This window comes from Taudactylus pleione, unplaced genomic scaffold (assembly GCF_031769625.1).
Source record: "Taudactylus pleione unplaced genomic scaffold, aTauple2 ptg000006l, whole genome shotgun sequence".
Lineage (NCBI taxonomy): Eukaryota > Metazoa > Chordata > Amphibia > Anura > Myobatrachidae > Taudactylus > Taudactylus pleione.
Window position 1 is genome coordinate 11069504 of NW_028284409.1, and position 12267 is coordinate 11081770.

General features: G+C 40.3%; 1 protein-coding gene across 1 annotated transcript in view; it reads right to left on the reverse strand.

Moving 5' to 3' along the window:
- The window catches only part of MAP3K5 (mitogen-activated protein kinase kinase kinase 5), a 179634-nt gene that overhangs the window by 62046 nt on the left and 105321 nt on the right, over window positions 1–12267 (reverse strand). The window contains exons 8-10 of the mRNA XM_088452579.1: window positions 7451–7563; window positions 4282–4441; window positions 2331–2484 (exon numbers count right to left, since the gene is read on the reverse strand). Of these exons, the coding sequence (XP_088308705.1) occupies window positions 2331–2484; window positions 4282–4441; window positions 7451–7563 (427 nt within the window). The remainder of the gene's footprint in view (window positions 1–2330; window positions 2485–4281; window positions 4442–7450; window positions 7564–12267) is intronic.

Sequence of the window (12267 nt, forward strand, 5' to 3'; positions counted from 1 at the left end):
TACTGGGGGCACTGCATGGGGCGGGGACTACTGCTGAGGGCACTATATAAAGGGCACTGCATAGGGGGTACCACTACTGGGGGCACTGCATAGGGGGGACTATTACTGGGGGCAGTATATAAAGGGCACTGCATAAGGGGGGACCGCTACTGGGGGCACTTCATAGGGGGGACCACTACTGGGGGCACTGAATAAGGGGGACCACTACTGGGGGCACTGAATAAGGGGGACCATACTGGGGGCCTGCATAAGGGGGACCACTACTGGGGGTACTGTATAAGGAGCACTACTATGGGCCTGCATAAGGGGGACCTCTACTGGGAGTACTGTATAAGGAGCACTACTGGGGTTAAGGTGCATATGGAAAGGAATATTTAGAGTGACGATAAAGGGGTGTGTGTCATGTTGACACATCCCATTTTTAAGTGACCACGCCCATTTTTTTGCAGCGTGTGCACATAGGGGGGGAACTTTATTTTTAAATTTGCCCTGGGCTCCAAACACCCTAGATACGCCACTGCTTGCTGTTCACCCCTTTACTCTGTTCTCCCCGTCATTCGAGGGTGGAATTGGTTATCATAAGTGAGGTGAGCTTGCACTAAACACATTCCCCCACGATTACTGTGTGCCAAGAGACACAAGAGGCTATTATGAATAGACAGCCATTAGAGGTGGGATAGGCATTCAGGGAAGGGCAAGGGATGTGGGGCTCAAGTCATAGCGTTACAGCTGTCAAACTGTGATGCAGGTGTACTAAGGTGAGCTCAGTGAGGACTGAAGGGAAAGAGTGGAGAGACCGCATGCATGAGGGACAGAGCTGAGACCAGGTGGCAAAAAGATGGTGGTAACACAGTCATAACATACAAAAATGCAAATGCTATTTTTTTATGTTGTATGCCTATAATATATTGTGCAATCAGGAAAAAAATAATAATAAAGTACAGTATCAGCAGCCCCAGGATCACACAGGAGCATTTACATCTGAGCTTATTTCTTGTAATTATTCTCATAGTTCAATAAATCAATATACAAACTTCAAGTAAATGTAGTTGAAGAAAAACTACTGGAATTTGAGTCAAGTATGTTGATTGATTCTTCTTGAAGAATAGAAGTAAAATCTCATCATACCCACCCCTTTCACTTACACATCTATATAATAGAAGTCCTGAGTAACTGTAACATGTTGGGAAGCTGCCTCCTCCTGACTTATGAACTTTGAACGGTTTTATCAGAAAACAATTATTTTAAAAAAATGCTTATTACTTTTGAATATGTAATTGCTTTTCCTCTGTGTAGTTTTATGACTGACCTATAGGTCTGTGAAAGCTTTTTATGGTATTTATTAAGTACATTAATTATCTGAAAGCTGTATGAAACAACAAAAGGATTGTTTTTATATTTTGCACAGCACATAGCACTTTTCAGCACTATTTGCACAATTGTAAGTAACTAGATGCTGCTATAATTAATCTGTGCGGATTTATTGATGATATATGTTTGGCCATTCTTTTTTATACATGTGAATAAATTGTTATAAAGCTATTTCTGGAAGCTAAAACTAATTATTTCATGTACTTTATTTCATTATATATTTATTGATTAATACAGCACGTATATATTGCAAATTTTTGCACTTTATTTCACTAAACAAGTTGATATAGATTACCTATGGTTTGTTTTTTCAACACGCCAGTCGCTTGGATTGACTATATGTGAACACATCTATATAACAATTTGATAATGTCTAACAATATGCATGTGCAGTGGGAAGCTGGGTTACGCAAAGCCCGTGCAATGGCTCCTACTGCGAGGGAGATCGTAAAGTCCTATCGCAGCAGAAGAGGAGGAACCATCCGGCTACCAGGAACGGGGTAAGTATGGGAACAAGAGACAAAATAGAGAAGGGTAGACAGGACGAAGGGGTGGGAGGGGGCTGGCTTACAGAATGGGGTATGCCTGGTGGTTGGGACAGAGCAGAGTGGGGGTGAATGTGGGAAGTCGAGACCAGCAGCAGAGCGGGTTAGTTTTGGCAGAAAGAGAATATGGGCCCGGACAGAGCAAGGAGGTAGGTGTGTGTGTGTGTGTGTGTGTATGTGTGTGTGTGAAACAGCAGGCATAATGATTATTTTACTTCAATAACATTAGAGTAAACGCATTGTAAAACTATAAAATACTAGAATAATGTGGATAGAATTCATATAAAAAGAAAACTTGTTCTCACAATACTGTCAGTATAGGAAATACAAGAAATGTTTTGAGGTGGATGACCAGTGTTTCATGAATTATCAATACGAGTCCAAATAGTGGGGGGATTGTTAGGGGGGACTCACCGGAAAGCGTACAACAGAAACATCTGTATTTGTGGATTCTACAAGAAAATCCATCCAAAAATCAACAAGCTCTTGTTTGGATACATGTTTCTCTAGGTTTGGTTTCTTAAATTGCTGGTATATTAAAATTGTCTCCACAACCGAATTCAAGTACCTGAACATTGTAACGATAAAAAAAGAATGTACATTAATTATAATTAATAAAAACTGTACTATTAAGCATCCAATCAATTATTAAAAGTAAAAAAAAAAAAAAAAAAAGTCCAGTGCTAGATGTATGGAAAACTATGGTATTGTGGCAAGGCTTATATAAATGGGTCATAGCAAGCAAAGCATGTATTGATGTGTTATATTACAATGTAAAACCTGTGTGGCTTGGCTATTGACCCGTTTTTTATTTTGTAAATGTTTACAAATAATCAATGGTGAATCAACACATGCACATAAATAATGGGGGCCATACACCTTTCCCTTATCTTCTGGGAGACTACACCCAGAATGACACGGTCAGTGGCAGATTATAAAAGAAGCCAATGTAGAGACTGTTTGGGATCCAGAGTCGTAGAGAGTCCAAGGCTTGTTCTATCCACCGTTTACATACTTCACTAATCCCTGCTGAGATAGGTGCAAACCTCTGCAAAATGGTAAAGCTGGTAGTCCCCAGGATTCCTTTTATCACCAGCCAACCCGAGCATTACTCTTGCATACAGGCCCAACAAATTTATAAAATGCTCCTGGGAATTTTATTTTATGTGCAACAAACAGATCTACTTACAGGTCATATAAATGAACAATGAATTGCATCACCTGTAACTGCACAAAGCTATAAAACAGGTTAGGTGTCCTGTGACTATGCTGAACTGATTTCCAAGCAATGACTGATTTCCAATGCTTTGGATGAGTCAGTTGTAAGATAACAATAACTTGAAGTATAAAGCATTATTTTCTTGACTTGAATAAGATATCAATGTTGTGGTTCCACCTCCACAGTCCCAACAGATGAGCATTTTCCATTGTGCTGGAAGGAAAATACAACTACTCCATATTCTTCACCTACACTTCATACAGACTGTCAGCATAACATGGTCATATTCAGACTTATTACATCGGATTCAGGAAAAGAGGCAAAATTACATGAAAATCAGATCAACTCTTAGGGGTCTAGTTACTAAGCAGTGTTAGGAGACAGAGTGAAAAGTGTAAGAAAGTGATAAGGTGCCAGCCAATCAGCTCCCAACTGCCATGTCACAGACTGTGTTTGAAAAATGACAGTTGGGAGCTGATTGGCTGGCACCTTATCACTTTTCACTCTGTCTCATACCACTGCTTAGTAACTAGACCCCTTAATAACTATTAGAACAGAGCTGCTGCAATTCAACCGACCAAGTAGAGAACTATAGGAAAAGCCATACCTTCCAATTGTCCCCATTTCAGAGGGCCAGTTCTTATTCGAGGGGGTCTTTCCTGCTGTCACAATCAGGACTGAATTGTACCCCCCTATCGCTGGGCAGGTGGGAGGCATGTCCGTTCAGTGCTGCTCTGCATAGTAGGAAGGGGACCACCTAGCACTCACTAACCTCACGTCACTTCCAATGTTGGGCGGTATGGAAAAGCCAAAGAACTGATCTTTAGACCACATGCTATTCCTATGTGAGCTGCAGTCAAACTAACTTACAGATCAGTATTGTAACCCTTTAAACATAAGCTTTATATAAGATGTCAACCTTAATTTACTTAAAACATATAGCATTGTAAAAAATACATTTCAGAAGCAGTAATACATTTGTATAAAAATCTTAGATGAAACAAACAAACTAATGAAAGGGTTATATAAATCTAAAAGAAAATATGTATCTATTATAATGAAAAAAAAACAAAGTATCAATTACTTTTTTATGTGTGTAAATGAGGTGGTCAAAAAACAGTACAAGAACATTCCACAGCAGCTTACCAAGCAGGTGTCTTCAGTTTGAAAAGTCTTTCCGCAGCCAGAATTACTTTTGTATGGTCATTTGCCAATACACTAGCCCCCATATAATATCCTACATCCCAGTAACTTTGCAGTTTTTCCAGATTTCCCTTTTTACCAAGCAGACTGCTAAGTTTCACCCCTATTTGGACACAGAATATAAAATTTCATTACTATCAAAAAGTAACAAAAGCAAAACAAAATAAAAGGTTTCTACATGTAATACCAATAATGGTCATAAAGGAAGAAAGTCAAAAAAAGAAATCCATCAATTGATTGATTCAAGACCACATTACACTAGAACACAGGTTCTCAAACTCGGTCCTCAGGACCTCAAACAGTGCATGTTTTCCAGGTCTCCTCACAGATTTACAAGTGAAATAATTATCTCCACCTGTGGATCTTTTAAAATGTGTCAATGAGTAATGAATACACCTGTGCTCCTGCTGGGTGACCTGGAAATCGTGACCTGTGTGGGGTCCTGAGCAACGAATTTGAGAACCACTACACTAGAATCTGCATGTGCCCACTAAAGGATTTCAAAGTCTGCTCACAAGCAGAAAAGTTAAGCTGACCGTACACCATACCAATTTTCCTCCAACCATCCAACTAGTTGGTTGGTTAGAATGAAAATTCGGTAATGCATGGGAGCAAATGACAATCAGGAATTTGCTCCCAAACAGCAGAAAACACACACACACACAAAAAGTAATTCAGGCAAGTTGGTTAAATCTGTTTGATTTAAAAAACTTGTCTGAACAACAGCTTTCATGTGTATTCCGGTATTTGGGAGCAAATGGCTGATTGTCATTTGCACCCATGATTAGCGGATTTTCAATCAGCCATTTGCTCCCAAATACAGGAAAACAGACGAAAGCTGTTGTTTAGACAAGTTTTTTAAATCAAACAGATTTAACCAACTTGCTTGAACAACCTTTTTTTGTGTTTTATGGTGTTTGGGAGCAAATCGCTCCCATGCATTACCGAATTTACATTCCAACCAACTAATTGGATGGTTGGAGAAAAATTGGTCTGGTGTATGGCCAGCTATAGAATATTGATCAGGCCGGAGGCAAAATCTGTCTTCTAATGGCTGCATTGGCCAATATGAGCAATCTCTGGGTGACAGGAAATACTGTATAATGATCCATTAGTCTGGCTAAACATATGAACAACTAAATCTATACCATTTGGCTTTGAATGAGCATGTGCTGTACATGTAATGATTGCCTCCAATCAGGACTCAGAACAGATTTCTTTGACATATGGTGCTCAGCCTCACATAATGTGGCTAACTCGCTCATAGTAAATGATCATAGGTCATAATCTCTAGTGATTAAAGAATTCTGAACAAAACTTACTTTTTCTTTTTATTAAGTACACTAACTTTGCATAATCTCCTCAATTTGCTGTGGAACTAAAAACCCCAACATGATTGATGTGCTGAGGCTTGTAGTTCCACAACAACTGAAGGGCAACAGGTGTCAAAACATTAGTATGTCTCAGCAGAACTGGCATTTTGGAGGGCCGGTCTGAGGGGAATGGGATTGGAGTTAAAAGCCGTTTCTAGTCTGAGGTCTCCAGTTAGCTCTGGTCTTTTGGTGATGACAATGAATATATACATTGACATGTAGCATAATATTAAATACTTTTATTAGAATCTAGTAATAAACACCTTTGGTTTAGGCCTTGCATAGAATTGCAAAGTATCAGAAATGAACAAAGGTGCCCTTTTGAGAAAAAAGGTTTAGTTATAATAGCAGTTATTAATGTTCTTTATCTTACATTTATAAATATCATTCGCCATGTATTGAGCCCTGCAGAATAAACATGTACTTACACTGGGATGGTAGCTACTTATTACCACCTATTGTATTACAGAACTTCTTCAGATGCATAGTTGCCACAGTACAAGGCGATCACTCGGGTGATTTAGAAGCATTCAATGAAAGCAGGATAATGAAAGATTACTGTGCTTGTGAGAATGCTCAGCAATGTCATGATTTCAGCCTTCTGTCACCTCAGAGTTTAAACAGATTTATGCCAATTCCACACAACAGTAATATTATTCTGGCACCGTTACCTCCTGGGATAACTGATCTGGAATGTTTCTCTTTGCTGAGGCTGAATGGACACACACAGATATGCTGGTATACCCAAGCTAACTTATGCTGGCCATCTGTAAAGTAGTAAGTGTTTCCTAATTCTTGTCTGGCACATGTTTAATGTTGTGACTGCCAAAAACATTTCCTCGTCATAATCGGCCTCATGCCAACAAAATGTGACAGTGTTTATAGCGTATAAACCCAGCTCACTGACAGACAGTAGTATCTGACTTTGGATGGAAATTATAGGTCAACATGTGAACAGCACTGAAAGGTTACTCTTGTATAAATGTGCAGTAACCACTAAATAAATACAATCAGTTACTATGTTATTTCTTATTTTTATACTAGTCTATATCGCTCTATATTAGTATTCATAAAAGAGCTTTTTATGGTCATAGCCCATTGTCTTACTACAAATAGGATAATGATTTACATAAGCAGTAATGCCTGACATCCAGAAGGTACATGTGCAATTCAGTAATCCTTACACACCAAGATATAACAGTGACTAAAAAGTCAGTAGTGGTAGAAGTATAAGCCATAAGCGTATATACAAAGGGTGCTGGGTCCAGCGGTCCCCCGCGCTGTACACCCTGGACAAAGAGTATATCTGGTGCCGGAAAGCGCGTCCCTCCTCCTCTGCGGCGCCATCTTCTCAGTGACATGTTTGGGAAATGGCGCCGCACAATAAAAGCATACACTATGGCACTGTGCCAGGGCCTTTGCTCTCTGGTGCACACGCACCATCTCCCCGAATATCACTGGACACATGGCGGCTCAGAGGATGAGGGACCCACCTGCTGGCACAAGGTAAGTATATGCGGGGCTGGGGGGGGAGCCCACTGCTCAGGGGAGGGGGCCCGTTGCATACCCTTGGGTGTTAATACACCCCTGGTATATAAGGATAATACGCTCTGTTGCACAATGTAACATTACATTTGTAAACTTATACTTTATAATAAGCATGGGTCAGCATGTATAACAGTACAACGAGTAAAACACCTGCAAACATCCTTCCAGATAAAAAACACTGGTGGAAATACCTATTTTTCGAAGTTCAAACGAAGAATCAAACTCCTGCCCAGCAGCCAGAAGCAGCACAGCATAATTAATTCCAGACTGAAGCGTTGGCTCGGATTCAAATGCTTTCCTGTACCTAAACATTCAGATTCATTTATAAACATGAATTACTGTTAGCACCCAGAATATCAAGTTGAACTTACAAAAAAACAGTTCACTATTTATTACCCATCAAACAATATAATCTTGCCATTAGCTTAATAAACTTGAAATCATAGAGGATATACAATCATAGCGGATATACTAAATACTAATGGAACATGAACGCTGTACCTCAGAGCCGTAACTAGACTTTTTGGTGCCCTGTGCCAGAAAGAGCATTGGCGCCCCCTCATTTTTCAAAGGGACATAATGCACCCAAAAAAGGGCCATGGCTGCATGGGGAAGGGCCAGGGAAGATATAGGAGAGGCCAGGAGATGCTGGGGATGAAATAAGAGGAAGCTACAAGCAAGAATGATAATAAACAGAAATTTGACACGCCCAAACAGCGCCCCCTGACCTGTGGTGCCCTGTGCGATGGCACCGGCCGCACTACCCCAGTTACGCCCTGCTGTACCTGTGGTAACTAATCACACACAAAACAATCAGCTTTTAAGGTAGAGATGATACAATACCAATGTCCACTTATCTGTTGTTCATTATGTGCAATAGCCTGAGAATTGTATTGTAATATTCTCATTTTTACCCTGATCTTGCTATGGCTTAGGTTTTAGCCCAGAGAATCTCAAACACTATATTCACTGAACTTCAGAACAATTGTTAAAATTCTGAGAACAACTAATGAGGCATAAACAGTTTCCAACTTCATATAGAGATCCCGATCGGTGGCATTAAACTGGAATAGAAGCATATGCTTTTATATGGTCACAGAGCTACTTGTTTTATTCTAATATCCATATCTCTCACGATATATTATATATATTATATACATACACACACACAAACGCATACACATACGTTCTCCTATATTGCGCAAAATTGTATAGTGCAAATGAAAGTCCAGATATTGCCCTTTTTTTTGGGGTGGAGCTTCTCCTAAAAGACCTCTTCCCAAAGGACAGTGTTTCTCTACGTGGATAAATACAATAGAAGGCACACAATGGTGAAGTTCGTTTAAAACACAATTAGATTAAATTAAATAAATACATAAAATTTAGTCGATTCAATAAATTTTAAAAAACTGAAAACAATTAAGAACCACTCACACATAAAATTGTGATATATGGAAATATCACAAACAGCGCATAAAGAAATAGGACGTCCGGTCATCTCACATCAGTCAGCACTCCTGGCATCCTCTCCAATCCACCAGCGCTTCCTGGACTGATAACGTCACAGCGTCTCCGTCCTAAGCCAAGTCCAAACATGTTTCATCCCGAAGGACTTACTCAGTTTAAGTACCTACGGGAGGCACTGGGGCTATTAAGATAACTTGTATATCGTGCCCAAAGGTACTCACAATATACAAGTAATCTCAACAACCTCGGTGCCTTCCGTAGGTACCCCGTAGCCAGGAGTCCAAAATATAGAACAATGGCGGTGGCGCTCAGGTAATGAAAAGAGCAAGTGCTAAAAAAAGCTCACCTTAAACACCATTACCATTTACTTCCGGGTCGCCATGGATACACGCGGTGATGGAATTTAAGGTGAGCTGATTTAGCATTTGTATCCCTGATGACGATGTAGTAAACATCGTAACGTCAAAACTGTCCTGCGCCCTTCATTACTTGAGTGCCGCCAACATTGTTCTATAATAAATATATATATGTGTATATTTGTATGTATATATATATTTATATATATATATATATATACATACATACATACATACACACACACATATATACACACACACACACTGGGGTCTGTGTGTTCACTCAAGCTACTCTCTTGAACCACTGGATGGATTTTGATGGGGTTTTCACTATTCTGTACAGCATTGCTCGAGGACGGCTTAGGTGTGCGAACCATTCATCTGTGACAAAAGGGAGCCGAGCAGTGACAATTTTAGTGAAGTAGTCACAGAAAAAAAAAAAAATATATAGAGGGGTATTCAATATGAAATGTTAACTTCCCTGGCGAAGTTAACGTTTCATATCGGAGTTTTTTTCTGCGTAAAGGTATGGTACACGCTTATCCCCGTATTCAAAATAAAATTAACGAAAACGGGAAACTCCGAAGTTGGATTTGCGTAAAGTTACGAATTTTTCCTGAAAATAATTGTAAGACCCCCTAAAGTTGTAAAAACATGGGGGATCACTATGGGTATCCCCGTTTTAGCCTTTAATTGAAAGTCGGGGATTTAAATAACCGCAGCAGGTGCTGTTTTCCCGACATTGAAGAAGTGATGCAGAAGAGCACTTAGGTTATTTTTTTCGTTTTTTTAAGTGGTCCCATCAAATTTGGGGTACATGAAAATGGGTACTAGCATATTTTGGTGTCGCTAAAGTAATTCTTTAAAAATTCTGCATTTGTGCACCTGCCGCTATAATTCTATTCTAGAAAACACCTGCCGCATACATGCAGAATAGCCCTGAACCTATTTGCCTATTGTTTAACAATTTTTTCCCTTTTTTTTTTTTGCACCCCAATTTTTAAATTAATTTTTTGAGGTGTCCCTATTTTTTTTTAAACTTTTTTTGACAGTTCTTTTTTAAATGTCAATCTCAGGGGTGCAGGATATTTTTTTAAGCCTGCACCCCTAAATCCCAATTCTGCACTTTTTTTCGACACCTATTCAATGGTGAAAAGTTATCCCCGTTTTTTATCAAAGACTTTTCAAAACTGCGAAAAGTCTTTGATATTGAATACAGTGTAAAACTAAAACAAGTGATATTAACGCAAAAATGATAAAAAGTGCGATATTAACGCAAAAAATACCCATATTGAATAGCCATCATAATCTTACACCAAATTGAAGTATAGTAGCTGCCTAGTGCTGAAACAGCAAAGTGAAGGTGCCTACACACTAGGCGATATTTTACATGATCAGCCCGATTCCGACGCCTCGGAACAAGAGATCGTGTAAAATGTCCTTATCATGAGTGTCCACTCACGATCACACTGCTGATGCGTGTACCCGCTGGTCGTGCATCGCATCTTCAGATTTTGCCTACTGCAGGCAAGATCTGACAATCTCAGTCACGATCTAGTGGAAATAGTTAGGATGCACTATGGGTCAATTTGGACAGTTTTTGACACCAAATCGTGCCACGACTGCTGGGGAGCTGCTGGGAGAGATCAAGCTGAAAGTAGACACGATCTCGCATTGTGACCACATTGCCTAGTGTGTAGGCACCTTTAGAGCCAATCAGAGTTAGTAATGTGCCCTGTTGCTTAGCAGCAGCCTAGAGAAGGGAAGGAGTCAGAACCTCTGTCTGCATCAGAGGTGATCCAGCTCCAGTCCCTGATTCAGATTTGGGAATAGAGTAAGTAACTATGCATCTTGGTAAACCATGCTGCACTGCAGGAGGGACAGATTTAAAATGTGCAGAGAAATTTAGATTTGGGAGGGGTGTGTCCAAACTGACATCTTAATTCCAGTTTAAATGAAAGCTGTCCAGCATTTGTAGGCTACATGCAAAAGCAGCCAGTATTTACCCCACATGTATGTATTTGCATCCCTTCCATTGCAACATGGTTTGTCCAGGTACATATTTACTTGCTATATCTTACTCTATTCCTAAATCTGAATCAGGCCCAGAGAGTGAGAGACAGCCTCCAACAAACTCAAGAAGATGTCCCGATGCCGTCACAGTAGCCAGGAAGGAGCAAGGAAAGGCATAGCTATCAGGAATTTAATAAAAACACACCATTGGAACACCTTAGAATGATTTCCATTCGATGGTCGCAAACATCGGACTGCCACCATCAACTGGAAAAATGTTACCATCGAAACAAACATCGATTGCTATTAACCATCAGATCCCGATGTCCATCCAAACAATGAGCCTGCAGGCGGGATCCGGCCAACACTCCTCCACCGTGAAGTGCTTCTTCTCCAGCGTGATATTCCCGCTAAGCCAAACGCCCTCAGAGAACAGGAAGCACCTCCAATGGAAGTCAGAGCTGTTCTCAGACAGGGGCATCAAGGTGAGGAAGCTCAACAGGAAGCCCAGGAAATACAGGGCACATTGTGCAAAGAGTACACTGCTCATCGCCATATTCAGCAGCTGGGGAGTGGTGTGCATGGAGGCTGCAGAAATATGCACTGGTGTCCCAGCCCCGGGGACATGCTGCTGATGATGCTTACGGTAGCTGCAATACAAATCTCTCATCCATGATCCTCCTGCTCTTCCCAGCACATCCCAGTGGCCGGGCCCCAGCCAGCTGCAGGGCAGCAGCAGTTGTGGTTGTGGTGACAGATGCAGGGGGCAGAAGTAAGAAGCCGGAGGCTGTTTTGAGATGCAGGGGGTTTTGGTGAAATGGCAATAAAATATGACATGGCGTAGGTTGTAACAATATGCAGGGGGCTGTGTGAAGCCGGGCAGGTCGCTAGTAATATAGAATAGGAAGTGCATTATCCCATATATTTTTTTGTGTCAGCCAATACCTTATTGTTAAATAAAAGGTTAATTTTCTCTACAAAAAAATTATATGGAATCTTGCTGCAATTAAACAGTTCCCGCTTTACTTACAAGAGAAAAATTAATTTGGAGAACCAATCATTAGTCAGAAATGTCTTAATCATCTACAGTAACGTGCAAATTAATTGGGACAAATACAGTCAGGTGCATAAATATTGGGACATTGACATACTTTTCATATTTTGGCCTCTAT